At 39.5% G+C, this 18880-nt stretch overlaps 1 protein-coding gene across 14 annotated transcripts in view; it reads right to left on the bottom strand.

The window, feature by feature from the left end:
• inpp4b (inositol polyphosphate-4-phosphatase type II B) overlaps positions 1-18880 on the bottom strand; it is a 172717-nt gene that overhangs the window by 143536 nt on the left and 10301 nt on the right. For all 14 annotated transcript variants that reach the window (XM_061678747.1, XM_061678748.1, XM_061678749.1 and 11 more), the window contains one exon: positions 6029-6073. In XM_061678747.1, the coding sequence (XP_061534731.1) occupies positions 6029-6053 (25 nt within the window). In that variant the 5' untranslated portion in view covers positions 6054-6073. The remainder of the gene's footprint in view (positions 1-6028; positions 6074-18880) is intronic.

The following is an 18880-nucleotide window of genomic DNA, read 5'->3' as shown; positions in this document are numbered from 1 at the left end:
GTGTTAATGTTTGTTGTTATACTATTGCTGCATTTGTTCTTGATTTAAAAACCCAACTTTCTTACTATGAAGAAAGCCTGTATCTGAATTTAAAGCCTTGGATTTAGTCTGCACCATTATATGCGAAAGCCCTTATATTGAATATTGATTTGTGGAATGATATATGCCCCGCGACCCTAACCAGGATCAGCTGTGTGGAAAATGGATAGATGGGTGGATGGATGAAATGACCAAAGAAATGACCAAATAAACTAAACAAAAAATCTCTCTTTCATCAATATGTCATCATACAAGAACGTATTGACAGAATTACGGCAGACAGAAATCCCTGGTCAAGCGCTTTAATATGAGGCATGAGTAGATTCGGTTTGTGGCAAAAGATTTTTTGCTTTTTCATTTTTGTACTTTTTCACTTTTGTCATCACTGGTTCCCTTCTAGGTGGCAAAGTTCACCAAAAGGCAAAACACACTAGTGGAGTAAATCTTTAAAATGCTCAACGATCTTAAAGCTAAAAACAATATGATGAGACGAAATTCATGTTTTATTTTCACAAAGAAATTAAACATTTTTGCTGAAAATATTTTCTTTTTTTTCTCAAAATATATTAGTTTTTTTCTCACTATATTAAATGACATTTGTTCTTTAAAAAAATTGATTTTACTTTTTGTCTAAAAATATTTTTCTGGAAAATATACTACTTCCATTAAAGCATACAATTTTCCTCAGAAATATATTTACTTCCTGAAAATAGGCAACTTTATTCTCAAACATAAAACTTTTTTTTCTCAAAAATGTACATATTTTCCCTCAGAAATTAGACTGTTTCTCAAAAATATTCTTTCTTTTCACCTCAGAAAACACAACCATTTTAACCTAAAAATAAACAAAAAACGTTTCTGTAAATAAATGATTTTTTTCCGTGAAAACAAAACTTGTTGAGACAATTGACAACTTTAAATTGCCCGTAGGTGTGAATGGTTGTTTGTTTGTATGTGCCCTGCGATTGGCTGGCAACCAGTTCAGGGTGTACCCCGCCTCCTGCCCGATGATCGCTGGGATAGGCTCCAGCACGCCCGTGACCCTACTGAGGAGAAGCGGCTCAGAAAATGGATGGATGGATAATATTCTTTTTTTCCTTGGTAAAGTCACTCTTGTCTATTGGGTACCTACTCTAACACTCTGCTATGTGTGAACCCTTGACCTAGAACACAGTGGAACCACGGAAGTGAAATTCTGCTCAAAATCATACTATTTGCAATTGATTGATTGATCGATTGAATTCAAATTTTTACAAATTGCAAGATATACTTTTTCATGTAAAAATATACAACTTTTTCCTAAAACAAATGTACTTTTTCCATCAAAAATATTGACTATTTCTTCCCCTTTTTTATGACTTACAAAAATACAAATTCTTAAAAATACACCAGAAAACAAAGGTTTTTCTTCATTAAAATATATTACTTTTTCCTTAAAATATATTTTTCTTTATAAAAGTTTTTGAGAGTACATGTTAAAATGCAACATTTTTGCAAAAATATACTCCAAACTTTATTCATTTACAAACTTTACTTTATTTTAGTACTTTTATCTTGAAAATATGACTCAAAAATCTACCACTTTTTCTTGAATATTTTTTTTTTCAAAATACACATACTTATTACAGTGATATATATAATAATATTACAGTTAAGAATAATGTAGAGTCAACCTGCTGTGTCTCATGTGGCATTAAAGGCTGAGTATTTTTAGTTTAAACATATAGCAATTAACTTCTTTTTCCACTTGTAGGACAGTTAAGAATGTTGCGGTGGCACAGGAATCATAACAATAGGTTTGATTGGGGCCACTGTTTAACCCGGGAACATATTATTTCTATTTACATGATTTCTCGTGTGTAAAAAAATATATACATATCATTTTCAGGGAGAAATTATTTAACATTCTGAAGTTAAAACACAGTGGGAGTCTTTTGCCGTTTGAAATTAGCGTTACTGACGCAACAAAGGCAACCGATGCATAAAAATATACGCTGGTTGTTGTTATTGACTTTTCAGCTTGTCCCGTCAGGGGTCGCCGCAGCGCATCACTCGCTTGATCTTAAACAAATCAGGCCTTTGTTGCGCTCTGAATGGACGCTAATGAGCTATACACAACAGCCGTATTTAAGACTCGACAAAAGCGCTAAAAGTATGCTATTTAGTCCCCATGAGATAAGGCCATCAAGCACAAAAATTGGAACGATGCTTGTACTTATTAAAAAGCTGCTCCACGGCTCCAAAAACCGCCCACGTTATGTTGGCCCCCATGACATTCTGTTGAAATCTTATTGTGTGAATGCATATTATGACTGGTGTGGTCGAATGCTAACACAGGAATTGCCATGCTCATGCCTGAAAGCAATGAAAGAAATGAAACGTATATTAATATATGATGACGGTGGACTGTGCTTTGAAGTGAAAGTCGATTATGGGCTGCTGCAGTGCGCTTTGCTGCAAAGGTCACTTTTCTGACGTGGTTACGCAGTGCTCGTTGTGTACTATGTGAACCCTTTGGAAGTACCTTGAATAAATTGGTCAATAAAAGTGAGCCAATCAGCCACATCACCACACAGTCTGCTTAAACTAATACCACACAAACAACTATGCGTTTCCATGTTTTTACTGACATGCAAATGTCACAGTGCAGGTTGGAAAAAGTATGCGCTTGGCTAATAATGACTTCTCCAAGATTCGATAGGAGTCTGGAGTTAGCCAACCTAGATGTAACAGGATTAAAGCTGCAAGCAATAAATCTTTTTTTGAATTGTGTATTCTATCAATTACTCAGATTAAAAAATATATGTATATATTTTTCATTATTTAACACGTGCATTTGATGCAGATAGCAAAATTAGACACAAACTACGGTAGTTTTTACACCAATGCAATTAATGACGATAGACTGTACTGTAGAATGCCATACATCCGCCAAGACAAACTAGAGAAGTAAAAACAAGATTAACATGTTGAGTTAGTTACATTGGCTTCCTCGACAAGGACACAGGTCTGTGGCTTTGTTGGCTTTGATGGGAAAAGTGAAGGGGAATTCATTTATGTGAAATTTACATTTGAAGGACTGAAGTTCAATTGAGGAGAGGACAAGACAAACACATCCAACAATTTTTTTTTTCTCCATTCATTGCGTGTGACAAAAGCAAAAACTTCCTAGTTCCTGTTTGTGTGTCCTTGGAGTCTTTAATTAGTGTCCTTAGTGATGGAAATATTCCTGAAGTGACTCAAAAAGCTTTGACAGTATCTGTACCAGCGTGGATAACTTTTTTCTTTAAGTTTCTCTTTTTTTTAATCAAATCCATTCATTTAATCAAATCCATTCAGTTAATGAAGAGTTGGAACGATGCTTGCAGTTTAAAAAAAACATGTATACAATAAATAGATAAAACCAAATGAGCTGAAATACGCTTAAAAAGGTAATGTAATTCGAATCTAATATGTACTTATATTAAAGAAAATGTTAAGGAGCATGCCTATGCGCTCATTTTAGCCGATGAGAATCCTAAAAAAAATTAACATCTGGAAGAGGCGCAGTAATAAAATTGCGTACTCAGCGTAAATAAATCGTACTTATGGACTAATAGCAATTCATGGGAGTTTACTGAACATAATACATGTAAAGTAGAACAGCACTCAGTTGAGCGCAAACCTCGGTAAATCACTGACAATTCTAAACCTGTCCGTCTGCCTTGGAGTGTACTTTCCCACCCCAGGCCTGTAGGTGACAGTGCTTGACTAATCGCTAACCAAGTGTTTTTGGCATCTTGTCTTCCAATTGGACAATTTAGAGTGGACTTCTGACTCATTTCCTCTACTACTGTCGCTGGTGAAAGATAAGCCGCTCGACTATAGCGCTCCGTGCAGCAGCAGAATGTCCGGCCAACAAGGTGACCAAGTCTTCATACCAACCAGTACAAAGGAATGACTGTGAGTTATTATGCAGATAGTAGACTATCTATTCTATCTCGTCAGTGGTTTGAAGTTGTGTTTGTGTGTGGGGGGGGACTAGAGGACTTCAGGAGATGTGCAACATCTTGAGAAAATTGTAGAAAAAGCAATTCAAATGAATTTAGGTTGAAAAGTCTATCCACGCATAGAAAATGAATAACACTTTGGGTTGTCATGCTCAAAATAGATCAATTAAGCAGCTGTACAAGTGTGAGGCGTGCCTCCCTTGTGGGCTTGCTGGAGGGCTTCAGGTGATTCACAGCAGCTTGAGAAAAAGAAAGAAAGAAAGAAAAAAAAAAAAAAAAAAAAAAAAAAAAAAGTTATCCATGCTGGTAATAAAGAATTACTCTTAGTTATCATGCCGTAGTGAGCGGTTCTCGAGATGGGAGAATCAACTGTGAGCCAGAGGGCTGAGTATGGTGTGAAGCAGCTTGAGAAAAATAAAGGAACATAATTTAAAATATAGCTTACAAAGACTTCCCCGGGTAAAAACAAAAGGAATGCTATTTTGAGTTATCATGCCCAGGACAGACAATAATATATCCAGCTTTGTTTGAAGCTGTTAGTAGAAGAGAGAGAGGAGTCTCCATTGATCAGTATGAGGACGCTGGGATCGTAAATATCTCTGGTCAGGATGCTGAAATTGTAATTTCCCAATGACAGGGTGCATGACGTGACTCACATTTTCTATCAAATGAGTTTATGGGATGATGATGGGAACATGAAGACGGCAATACAAAAACATGACAATTTATTTTGGTGTCAGAACCCACTGTGACGTTCAAGAATTTCCTGACGTGCAATTTCATTCACACATTTTGAAATGAGAATAAAGTAGTTGAAAGTAATTAATCAATGGTTGACCAGATATCTACGAGGGATATACACAGTTGTACCCTGTCAGTAGGAAGTAAGTAAAAAAAACATTCTCCAAGCAACATTTCCATCTCGGATTTTTGTTGTGGAATGTCTTGAAATAGAACTCCCGACATCTCGGGTGGAATGAAAAATGAATGAGGCCATCTCCAAACACAAAACAAAGTTCGAAGATGTCCTCTCATCATTGTGTCAACAGTTTTCTCTGTGCCTTGTTTGTGTTTGTGACACTCCGTTGGGTTCTCCAAAGACATGGTGCTTTAATGGTCGAGGGAAGATAAAAGGGCTGCCAGGATGTAACGCCACCAAATTAGAAATTGCTTTGTTTCTTTGCCGTTATTCTTTGGCCAAATAAACCAGCATTTGAGTGAAACGCAACAATTGTTGCAGGGATGTTCATCTGGTAAAAATAAATGAATAAATACTAATATGTTCAGTCGTCATTGTGGGTGCGATCACTAAAAATTGGCTTGGTAGCGTGCCTCAGAGAGTTTTGGGAAAATTCAGCCACCGAAGCAAGTTTCATTTCGCCACAAGCGATTTGGTAGACACGTCTCTCATGTTAGACCCACAAAAAAGTTTCAAGAACGCAAAAGACAGAGGCAGTTAGCCATTTTGGTTTCAAGCACCCATGTTAGAGTCAATCTGACCATTTCTTGAGCGTCCATCAAAAATGAACTTGACCTAGAGAAATTTTCCAATTGCTGCCATATTTTAACCACATATGGGCAATACTAAATTACGATGAATTTGAGTTTTTGTCATTGCGTGTGGGTGGAGCATAGTAGTGAAGTTTGATGACTCGCTGTAAAACACAAAACCCTAATATGTCAGCTTCACAAGGTCAGAGCCACTTTAAGCAAAATGACATTTGTTCGGCATGTCTATCACAAGTAAACAAAAAAAAGAACAAACAAAAAAAAAAACAATACTCGAAAATAGTTCCAATCTGGTAGTAACCATTCAATGATGAACTCATCCTGGAGATTTTGGACATTTGAATCAGGTACTGCATATAAAACAGATGACAAAACAAATACTGTAACTCCATATGGTCATAAAGCTGATCAAAGAAAAAAAAGGCCCGCTCATTCTTCGGTTACATGTGAATAAACCTAGAATACGACAGGAGAAAAAGGTGCTTGCTTACCGAGGCTGAACTCCACCTGAGGCATTTTGGGGGCACAAGCAACACCTGAGAGGGAAACAAAGGCTTTGGTTAAAGAAGAAGCGAATAACTTGGAAAAACTATTCTTGACATTTAATTATGCTAGAGAATAATTGGTGTCGACCAGGTTTTTCCAAATTCAGTCAGGGCTCAAAATGGATTGTTTGGATGTGAATTTCTATTGGGTGCCTGACTGTCAAGAGTAAAATGCTGGAAGCTATTTTATTGTTTATCAATCAATCAAAATCTGAACAGAAGATTTTTGTTCTTTACTGCATTCCGTGTCTGTTCTATGCAATCTTGCATCTTCCTTGCGAGGAATAAAACTCGAAAAGGTTATTGGTTTTGGTTATTTAAACATACAGTAAACATATGAACAAAAACAAATACACCAAACCTCTGTAGTAAACCCTCGCTATTGGCGAGAGATAGGAATTGAGTCTTGGCAGCTGGAATGAATTGACAACCCCTCTAAATGTTTATTCTGTAATTTTCTATATGAATATATTAAACTATACAACAAAGTATTATCCCAAAATACTTGCATAACATTTCAAACTTGTCTATCAACATTACCCTTAAAAATAAATAAATGGCTTACAGATGATTTGGTTTTTAAAAAAAATGTATAATTGCACCAGAAGTGTGAGGACGCTGGCGTGTATGTCGCCTTCGCAACCCGTAAAAATAACTCTCATGCTATAACGAGCGCCTCCATCATTTGTTAGCTTGCGATTTTCAATAGCCACTCAGCAGAGGAAAAAAAAACACAAGCGCCAGACTCTCTTTAACTTCCTCTAAAAATAAGGCCTAAACTCAGCTCCTCCCCGACATACAAACAGCTTAGAACGATCGAGATGTATGACTCCAGCGTACTCCCTTGACACCAATTACTACTTTCCCCGTTAGCCAGGGCTTTGGCGGTATCTTGTGGCATCTTAGGCCATTACAGAAAGAGCACGGGTAACACAAACAGGTGAGTTTTTCAGCTAATAGCTGATCATAGTTTCCATTAAAAAATAATAATAATAATGGCTAAATTCGTGAAAAGTGAACCATGAATAGGCGAATGTTCACTATACACTGTTTATCATGGGGAACTGTAGTAAAAAAAAAAATCCCCCCCAAAAACATTTGAGTTTCAAGTGACAGTTCGTCCTGTGGGCCTGACATTTGGCAGCGTATTAGTCCTCCGAGCTTGAAGGGCTCTCTGCTGCCACAGCTCGACATGTCATCGAAGCTTATCAAAGTTTCATCAGCACTGGTGAGGATGTGACAACGGCAGCACACGCCACTTCCCCAAGAACTGGAAAGCCAAGAGTCGACAGAAAGAGAGTTTATTGTGGTAGATAATTGGCCTGTCTGTGTAGCTGAGTGCCTTTGTGCACGTCTGCGTTGCACGTAGAAAATATAGAAGGTTGTCTGGTGGGATGTAATGTGGCTCTCTATGACCGTATATAGTTTTTTAAACGACCACCGTCACCCTATAAAGCATGAGGCGAGACATTATATACTTTGGTTTTGAATCAAAATATACCAGTTAGTCTGTCAGTTGAGGCTTGTCACTGTACTTTTCAGAAAATTCCGGGCTGTCCTTCCTATTCTTCATGCTAATGAGAGCATCTTCTTGCGTAGCATCTGTACTTTTGTTTATGACCTTCACTCACACAACCCCCTCTGGATGTGGTTGATAAAATGCATTCTCCATCGGGTTTAAATCTGTAGATTTACTTCTTGACATTCATTTTCTATAGCTTGTGTCCTCATTAGGATCACGGGTGACCTGGAGCATTTCCCAGCTGACTTTACGCGAGAGAAGCTGGGTACACTCTGGAATAGTCGACAGCCAATCGCAGGGCACATATAGACAAACGTGTACACTCACATTTACATCTATGGACAATTAAGTGTAATTCATAAACCTTGCATGCACGTTTTTTAAATTTGGGAGGAAGACGGAAAGAAGATGGAAACTCCCCACTGGAATGGCTGAGATTCTAGCCCCAAACCTCAAAACTGTGAGGCAGATGTGATAACAACTAGGGTACTGTTCTTTACGGAGATTGACTTGGCCCATCTAAAATTGTCCACTTGTTCCAACTGATGCGCTCCTTTTTTCTTTTGACAGTCGTGTGTTTAGGGACATTAGCTTGCTTTATGATGAATGATCTCCCAATCAATTCGTTTGCATACAGTAGTTCTTTAAATTAGCAGACAATTTTTTTTCCTTAGACAGAGTTCATTCTGTACTTTTGTTCATGTTCATGACCTTTACCCTCCTGGAGGTTGTTGTTTTGGTAGAGGTTACTCCTTTCTATCTGCTCTTTAGCAGGCAAAATGCATGCTCTGTATGGTTTAAGTCCGGTGATTGACTTGGCTACTCGGCCAGTTGTTTCCCCTGATGAACTCCTTGTGTTAAATAATTTAAATCAGCAGACAAGAGACGTCTGAGTTCATCCTGTACTTCTGTTCTTGCTCATGGCCTGCACTCCTCCCCTCTGAAGGCTGTTACTGATGTCACTAACCGTTGTTTTAGGGTCTTTCTTTACATGTTTCAAAATGTTTCTTGTCATAAACAGCTGCTTGGTTTCCTTGGTCTATCCGTTTGACGTCTGTTACTTAGTACACCAGTGCTTTCTTTCTTCTTCAGGGGATTCCAGATGGCTGTATTAGCTGTGGCCAATGTTGCTGATTGATTTTCCATTTTCACCCAGTGTTTCCACCCATACAGAGCTTTTCATGTAGCTTACCCCTTCAGTACAAACGCAGTCTTTGCAGGCAGAAGCCAAATCCGAAACTGAGCGTCGACATTCGGTGCTATACACGTTCCAATACATTTGCTCACATGAAAAATGGGTGCACCTAAATTAAATCTGTTAATCCATCCTAGATGTAGAATAAATCCTTGGAAATGAAAGCTGTACTATTTATGTGTAGTGTCACATTCATCTTATGATGTCAAACCCAAATGGACAGCAAAATAAAGCAATTGGCCTTACTTTTCCAATACCTTTTGAAAGGGTGTCTATACGTATATTGCATAAAATTTGTGTTATCCAAAATTGCTTGGCCTGCCCGTACTGTATTTTGGTAAGAATTCAATTCGCCACAGTCCATTAGTGGAGCTCATGAGCCATGCTGAGGCCGACTGTGTCCGAGCCCGTCCTGTAAGAGGATTCGTTGGCATTTTCTGTCCAGTGCAGATGTTTCCTCTGTCGGTTTGCGTCCCCGAATGTGAACGTGATGAATGAGATACAGCGCCGGTGACGGATGAGTCGTCGGTCCTGCAGCCATCATCACAGCAGGAGCCCTGAAGGACAATGGATAACTAGAAAGTCTTGAGCTGACACTCTCCAAGATTGCAGCGTATTTGCATAATCTACAAAGAATGGCAACATCTATCATTTGTGGCGTTTTTGGGAGGCTTTATACACTACTACTACGCTATCTGTAAGGACATGTTTCTGTCGTCTCAAAATACTGCAGACACAAAATGAAGGGAATTGCTTTACAAACATGCAAAATGTTAGCCATCGCAACTTGGTTCACTGTCAGTCAATCAGTCAGTCTTATTTGAATGCACCCTTTGAGGAATTTACTGTATGTAGTTTTAGTTTAACCTGTCAATTTTGGGGATTAATTTATTTTATCTTATTTTACACCGTGTCATTTAGGGTGATTTCAGATAGTCTTATTTTAACGAGTGCAACTTTTGAGGAATTTACGGACATCTGAGTAGAGCGTTTGGGAGATTTGAAGGAGTCTTACTTTAACCTTTGCGGCTTTGGGAGATTTATGGTAGTCTTACATATGCAACTTTTAAGGGATTCACATTAGTCTTGTTTTAACCATGTAAATGATTGAGAAATTTACGGTAGCATTTTATTTTTTTTATCTGTGGAATTTTTTAATGATATATGATCGCCTTATTTTTAACTTTCTAAGGATTTACAGTGGTCTTGTTTTTAACCTTGGCAATTTTTCTGAGATTTATGGGAGTTTTATTTTAACCTGTGCAACAGTCAGCAATTAACGGTAGTATTATTTTCACCTGCACCATTTTGGGGGATTTGCAATAGTCTTACTTACTTACTTACAGTACTTATGACCTGGGAAACATTTGTTATTTTCTTTACGTTATTCTTATTGTAATCAGCGCAATCTGTGGGAGACTTGCAGTTGTCTTATTCTAACCTGGGCAACCTTTGGATCTTTTATGGCTGTCTTTTTTACCTGCACATTTCTGAGGGATTTACAGTAGTCTTTTTATTAACCAGTGCAACTTTTGGGGGAGATTTATTTTAGTCGAGTTTTTAACTGCACTACTTTTGGGGGATTTACAGTCATCTTGTTCGAACCTTCACAGCTTTTTTTTTTAGGGATTTACAGTAATTTTATTTTCACCTGCACAACTTTTTTGAGGGATTTACGCTAGTCTTATTGTAACCATAGCCACTGTGACTTAATTTTACCCCTACACAATAACACTCAATGCTAGGAATCAACTAGACCAAGGCAATTCCAGGATGCCTAATTACAATAATTAAATCCGTTACAGATCAGAGACAATCACAAAGCTAAATGCGGCGTGGACGTGTGGGGAGACAAGTGGCACAGGTGCGCCGCTCACAATCGATATCCGCTGGCATTATGAATATGCTAATGAGCCCGGCGAGGCGGCAGGCGACATGCGGATGCGACTCCCGCGGGGGCCCCAAAAGCAAATGAGGTGTGCATCGCCTGCTGCAGTGCACTCTTCATCGGGGCTGGAGGAATAAAAGCAAAATCTATCAAGCCCCGTCTGCAGGTGGCACCATAGGCGTTGTTGGGGGGTGGGAAGCTGCAGCACACAAGTCAGGGTAATTCATTAGGATGTGTGAAAAATCGGGTGGCTGTCTTGGCCCATGACAACTATCGCGAGACGTAGCAGGCGATCATTTACCCTTCTTTCCATTCAGTGGGAGCCCACTTGGCGCTATGGCCTTTAGCTCATGGGAGATAATCAGTGGAAGTCTGTGGGGATGACGGGAGGTGAGTCGCTTCTCATTAACACGGAACCCAGCTGACTTGGTGGTGTATATTCCGTTCTACTTTTATTCGTAGTTTTGTCTTATTTTAACCAGCGTAACTTTTGACAGATTTTGCGGTTGTCTTATTTTAATCAGTGCAACTTTTGAGGGATTTAAAGTGCTGGTACTTTCACATGCCAGTTTTGTGGGGATTAATGGTATGCAGCCTCTTTTTTTTTTTTTTAACCTGGACATTATTTGGAGATTTATGGTAGTCTGAGTTTAACCTGCACAAGATTTGAGGAATTTGTGATAGTTTTACTTTTAAGTAAAGTTTTACTTTAACCTGCGAAACACAGTTTTGTGGATGACTTACGCTAGTCTTATTTTATCCTATGAAAAGATTGAGGGTATATGCAGTGGTCTCATTTTTACCTGGGCAACATTTAGGGAAATGCCATAGTTATATTTTAAAATGCCAATTTTTTGAGGATTTGTGGTAGTCTTACTTTAACCAGCGCAACTTTGGGGATAGACTACTATAGATTTATAGTAGTCTTATTTTAACCTGAACACCTTTTTAGGAATTGATGTTTGTCTTACTGTATTTTAACCCGCACAACTTTTGGGGGATTTACAGTAGTGTTGCTTAAATCTAAGCAACTTTTATTTATTTTATTTTTTTTACAGTAGTCTGGAAGGTAGGTCTCTCTCTCTTCACATTAACACACAACACAGCCGACTTGGTGGTGTGTATTCCATTCTTCTTTTATTAGTACTATTGTCGCTTCCGCCGCAGTGTACTGAGCAGCCAGGACAGTGACGCCGGTAGTTGGAGTAAAGTTCCATTTTCTGTTCTACGGTTATAATCACATTGTTCCTTTTTTTTTTTTTACATTCATTCTACTCACTAGTAATAAACTGCAAACTGAGAAATCCCTTTGTCTAATCCTGCTTCTTAACCCCCCAAAAAAGAACACAACAATGAAAAAGGCACTTTTTTCTGTTATAATAATCCCTCGCATCTTCACATTGTTTTCTGTGGAACCTATCCCCAATGATTCATTGGAAAAAATAAAAAAACTATTCACATTTTCTGCGCTCTTCCTGAAATGTCCTAAAATCCCACAGGATGCCGCAAAAAGCCCCTTTATGAATAGGAAAGTGTAAAGAAATTATGTTGAAGTGATACATCTCAACTGAGAGACAAGCTTTAAATGTGGTGCAAGAGCTAAGTTTAGCCTGGGTTGTTAGGGGAAGTTACAAAGGGAGTTTTCAACACTTGTGCATGTACGTGCACACTTCCAGTGCATTTTTTCCAAAATCAAATCATTTGTAAGCCATTTATTTTTAAGGTTAATGTTGTAAAATGAGTTTGAAATGATGAAAGTGTTTTAAGATTGTAGTTTGTGGTATAATTACAGTGTAATCTATTAATACAGGCAATTACTCATGGTTTTTCGCTATTTCGCGTATAACGTGGCATTATTGTGTGGAAGCTGCGTGGGCTCACTCAGAAATCCTGAATATTCCTGACTCCACAAAAAAACAAAACAAAAACAAAAAATCACCTAGTTGCATATACAGTACTGCAGGCTCAATAAGAACAACAAGCAATTTCCAAAGAGCTTTGATAAAGCCCTCAATGTGGCTATAGCCTCCCTTCCCCACTTCATGAATACATATTACATGGAAGAGCTCCAGCCGCGCAACAAGCCCTGTTTGTATTCCCAATTCTATTTACTTTGGATTTGGAGATGTTATTAATAATTCAAGTGTGTGTGAGAGCGTACGTGCGTGTGGCTGGCTCACCGCGGTGGTTTGATGTTGCCGGCCGTCGCTCTGGTTTTCACCAGATCACAAACACTGCCACGTGAGACGCCTCCTGTCTCGTTTAATCCGCCAGCGAGCACAAATCCCACAAAATTGTGGATTATTTAAACCACGTGAAGCGAGCCCACAACCCCGCCAGCTGCTGTCTTTTTCGCGTGTAATGTTTGGTAGGTAACAGTGTTGCACAAAATGACTAGCGAGCACTACAAAATGATTAGCTAGCGCTATAGCACAAAAATAACATTGTCTGTCAGTCATTCAGTATGTAGTTGCAAAAAAAAAAAAACAGTTAGCCAATAAACTCAGTATTATGTAAATATACAGATCGTTAGATAATTATCTAGCAGTATTATTTAAACATGACAGCTAACTAGGTGTTAGTTATTTAGCTTGTCATATTATACAAATTTGACAGTCTACTTGTCGCACAACAAACAAGCAATATTTTGAAAAAAGAACAGAGTTACATCATTACCGACCAGTATTATATACTTACACGACAGTTAAACAGTTAGAAATGCAAACGTCGTATTACTTTAAACCAGCGGCGTCAAACTAATTTTTGTTGCGCGCTACAATGTAGTTATGGTTTCCCTTTCAGAGCCATTAAGACTCATGTGAAACCATGTATAATCACCTCATAATATTACAGACAAACAAATTAATGGACAGTTTGTTTTGTAATCAGAAGTAAAGAAAAATAATATCAACTATTGTTCAGTTCATTCATCAGTCCTGTATCCCGCTCGAATAGATTTAGACCTGGACTGCACAGCAGCCGACTCACATCTCGACATTTGGAACCACAACAAAATCAATCCGCGATAAGATGACCATTTTTAAAGGGACGATATTTAATGTTATATGGTCGCAAATCGGACCTTGGCACGGAGCATTTTTGCTTCTGAAACCGAATTATGCTTATTCACCATTAAGAAGAGAAATTGTGTTACTATTTTAGTTGTAAATAGTTTCTTTGCATATCGAAGCTCTATACAAAACCAACTTATTACGAGTAGTTGATTTTTAAATCGTGTTGCGGGCCGTGTCAAATGTTATTATCGGCATATGCCGAGGGCAACTAAAAAAATAGACGGCAGGCTGCAAGTGGCTCCCGGGTCGTTGTTTGGACACTACTGGTCTATATGTACCCTGCGATTGGCTGGCGACCACTCCAGGGTTTAGCCCGCCTCTTGCTCAAAGTCAACCAATCGCAGAGCACATTTGGACAAACAACCATTCACACTCACATTCCATTTCCACCTATGAACAATTTACAGTCTACAATTAACCTAGCATGCATGTTTTCGGAATGTGGGAGGAAACCGGAGAACGCAGACACAACCGATACAGCCACGGGGGAGAAAATGCAAACACCACACAGGAAGGCCAGAATCCACAAACCTCAGAACTGTGAGGCAGCTGGGCGAACCACTTGGTCACAGTGCCGGCCTTATTTGAACATATAAACATATGAACAGACAAGACAATTATAAAAGTAAGAAAGCGGCAAAAAACTTCAGAATTCAGCATAGTTTGCGCGATAGTACTAATACTACCGATTCCCTGGTTTGTTAGATACAGTAACTAACTAATAATGTGTAAATACCACATAAATAGCTAAGTCAGTCAGTCAGTCAGTTAGCCGTACAACACAAAACTGACCGTTAGTTAGCGAGTGATTGAAAACAACAAAGACAACAAAGTGGCAAACCTCAAGCTTACCCTGCTATGAATAGCCTCCATTAGATTAGCGTAACGACATGGTAGGAGGTGTGTACAATTGCTATTGGGTTCCGTTCCACGTTTCAAAGTAGCGAGCATCACCCGCTTTCCTGGGCTGTCACCACGGAGGAGAGGAGAAGGAGGTAAACTATGTCACCTTGCCACCGATAATGTGGGCCTGTCAAGTCCAGCTCTCGTGCGCAACATGCTAATTACGCGCTTTCCTTTGCTCTGCTCGGGTAAACAAAAACGAAGGTAGAGCGCAGCGGGGTGACCGCTCCACTTCCACACCCGTCACATCATCCACAAATGTGACGAAGTGAACGCAAGCTTCCGTATATGTAGGGTTCAACATGGGGTTGGAGTGCGTAAATGCAAATGTGTTTGCGTGTATAGATTTAAACGTGCGTGTATGGATTAAGACAAAAGATGTAAGAGCTTTTACTCTCCTTTGGGAAGATGAAGCGGCATTGGGTTCGCATACCAATGCAGTGGTACACTAGTTTGAGAGCTGTATTCACTCTCCTAGTTGGTTCGGTAGGTAACAGTATTATACAAAAACAACAGTGTCGTTCATGAGATAACTAACAAGGTAGCATTGTGCAAATACAACAGTTAACTAGCTAAAAGTAAGTTAGTAATTTAGGAAGATAGGAGTATGATACATTTAGTTAGCAGTATTGTGTAAAGCAGAATATACTAGTTTTGTACCCAACTAAATAGCGAGCAGTATTACGCCAGTCAGTCAGTCTAGGTGATAGCACTATTACACAAAATAACAAGTTAGGTACCTTCAGCTGTTCAACAGTCCAGGGTCTCCGTTGTCGTATTTTACGCTTCATAATGCGCCACACATTTTCAATGGGAGACAGGTCTGGACTCCAAGCAGGCCAGTCTAGTACCCGCACTCTTTCACTACGAATCCACGCTGTTGTAACACGTGTTTTAGCATTGTCTAGCTGAAATAAGCAGAGGCGTACATGAAAAAGACGTTGCTTGTATGGCAGGATATGTTTCTCCAAAACCTGTATGTACCTTTCAGCATTAATGGTGCCTTCACAGATGTGTAAGTTACCCATGCCATTGGCACTAACACAGCCCCATACCATCACAGGGGCTGGCTTTTGAACTTTGCGTCCATAACAGTCCGGATGGTTCTTTTCCTCTTTGTCCTGAAGGACACAACGTCCACAATTTCCAAAAACAATTTGAAATGTGGACTCGTCGGCCCACAGAACACTTTTCCACTTTGCATCAGTCCATCTTAGATGAGCTCGGGCCCAGAGAAGCCAGCGGCGTTTCTGGGTGTTGTTGATAAATGCCTTTTGCTTTGCATATTAGAGATTTAAGTTGCACTTACGGATGTCGCGCCGAACTGTATTTACTGACATTGGTTTTCTGAAGTGTTCCTGAGCCCATGTGGTGATATCCTTTACACATTGATGTCGGTTTTTGATGCTGTGCCGCCTGAGGGATCAAAGGTCACGGGCATTCGATGTTGGATTTCGGCCTTGCCGCTTACATGCAGTGATTGCTCCAGATTCTCTGAACCTTTTGATGATATTATGGACTGTAGATGATGAAATCCATAAATTCCTTGCAATTGTACATTGAGGGACATTGTCCTTAAACTGTTCGACTATTTTCTCACGCATTGTATTCTGTTTTTATTTATGTTTAACACAACGTCCCAACTTCATTGGAATTGGGGTTGTAGAAAGGACATTTAGCAGTACTCCTACTACTTTGTCGATTTACAGTAAGTAAGCTAGTTGGTTTACATAGCATACATAGTTACTAGGTTAGGTAGGTCAGTACAAGAGCCCGACCGATATGGAATTTGTGGGGCCAATACCGATATTGGAGGAGCAAAGCCGCCATCAAATACATGGCCTGATATCTGATAAATTGGCTGATAACCAATATATTGGGCGATGTATGAAATAAGAACTGATATACTCAGGCTATATACCGTACAAGAACACAAATTCTTAAAATGCACCAAATTTGATTCAAGACAAAGTAGCAGAACACTATTAATTCACAAAAACATCGATGCAATATTTATTCGTCATATTTACTAGCTATTGAAAAATTCCATCTGCAGCCACTGGTGTTTGCAAACAACTTAAAAGTGTGGGGGGGAATAGTAGACTAAACAGAATTAGAAATATTCAAATCATGCTTCAAATTACTCTACTTAATTCAAGGGACTAACCCAGATTTTAAGCAAACAATGCAGCTGGTTTTAATACAGTTCACAAAATTACAACTGAATACATTAGAACTTTTTTCAAAATATATATTTTTTAAGACATTAATTTGAGAATTTATGAGCCCTGGTAAATCCTACATGGCAGTATAAAGTGAAGTGTGACACTGTATAGTGGTCATATATTAATGGTGGACATGGGAGTTGTGAGCGAGACATGACAGTTCAGGAATTATTGTGGTCATATTGTTCATACAAGGGGTTGTTATTAGGGGCTTTCCCACCGCAGGAACCTCTGTAGGAACTTCCCTAGCTTCCCTCGTCCCCACCAAAACAAAAACAAACAAAAAAACTGCCGGCAAGGTGCGCCGCTGGCCGACTCGGTTCCGCTAAAGAGCGGAGGTCCGAGCCCAAGCGGCCGTGTGCGTCTTCCTTGGTAGGACCAGAGGAGACAAACAACGGGGTGAGGTTGCTCAGTGGGGACGCTCTGATGGTCCAATCCAGCTGATTGTTTTGCATTGATTTTGGACCCACTGCTGGCACGGTTGCTTATGACGAAACTCCGACCTGCATGATGGCTCATATTTTCTGTCGCTTATAACGCTAATTTCATGAAATTCCTCAACTACAAATGCCTTATCGCTGTGTTATATTTTTAACTTATTATGTATTTTAACGCCAGCACGGTGGACGACTGGTTAGAGCGTCAGCCTCACATTTCTGAGGACCCGGGTTCAAACCCCGGCCCCGCCTGTGTGGAGTTTGTACATTCTCCCCGTGCCTGCGTGGGTTTTCTTTGGGCACTCCAGTTTCCTCCCACATCCCAAAAACATGGATTCATTGGAGACTCTAAATTGCCCGTAGGTGTGACTGTGAGTGCGAATGGTTGTTTGTTTGTATGTGCCCTGCGATTGGCTGGCTACCAGTTCAGGGTGTACCCCACCTCCTGCCCAATGATAGCTGGGATAGGCTCCAGCACGCCCGTGACCCTAGTGAGGAGAAGCGGCTCAGAAAATGGATGGATGGATAGTTTTTATATATGCATGTTTTGTGCCACACTCTTTAATTTAACTTTGGAATTAATTGAAAATAATTAACATCGTTATTATATATGATCAGTGTCTGTATTTTTAGCAAGCCTTCCGATTACACCAACCTTTTCAAAATAAGACAAAAATTCCGAAAGTTATGGGGCCATCTCTCGCAACTTTAAACATCGCATTGGTTTAGATGCGTCAAACAAATGCTCTTTTATCGAGAAATAGGGATGTGGTTTATGCAGATTGCAGCTCACGGGAACACACGTCATTTAGTATAAATTCTGATTCAGTGAGAAGAAAATTGGGCGGCACGCACGTGTCATGAATCCGACTGAGTTTGCGTATACGCTCAACTTGTGGGCAGAGTAAGAACATTTTTACGCATTTATTTGTGAATGAGGACCATTGACTCCATCCACACAGACAGGAGGCGCAGCATACAAACACAAGTAAACGAGCGTACCAAACAACATTTTCGCAACCACTCAAGCAAATACCAGACCAGCCAAAATGACAAGGCCCCTCTTTCCCTTTTTTTACTCCAACCACATGGCGAAACCCTACACTACTACTTAATGCAGGCAGTGTGCCATGCCACAAATGTAAACTAGCTTGTTAAATACACCGACTAGGACTTTCTGCAGTGCCCAACATGAGTATGGTGGCCTTAAGTGCTCAGATAGTCTCAATTCAGTTTTCTTCGATGAGGTTCAGACCACTGTATTTTTTTTCCTTCCTTTAAAAGTATGTTTATGAGAATGGATAGAGGATGAGGCAACAAATGTGAGGTAGCTGGGATATCTACCAGAAATGTTCCACCCATTTGCAACTCCCCTTTTATAATATGCCACAATGTATTAACCACCCTCAACCTACTTGTTAACTGTGTTTCCCTAACTTTGTTTTTACTCTCTGGGGTATCCACCTGTATCCTCTTTCTCTTGGACACACCCACACAGGTATACACTTCATGCGATGTGTTTTGAAGGACTAGAAAGCAATCTGCTGCCAGCGC

The sequence above is a fragment of the Phycodurus eques genome, chromosome 6 (genome assembly GCF_024500275.1).
Source record: "Phycodurus eques isolate BA_2022a chromosome 6, UOR_Pequ_1.1, whole genome shotgun sequence".
In the NCBI taxonomy this organism is placed as follows: Eukaryota; Metazoa; Chordata; class Actinopteri; order Syngnathiformes; family Syngnathidae; genus Phycodurus; species Phycodurus eques.
The sequence above is the reverse complement of the archived record's forward strand: the minus strand, read 5'-3'. Positions and strand labels throughout refer to the sequence as shown.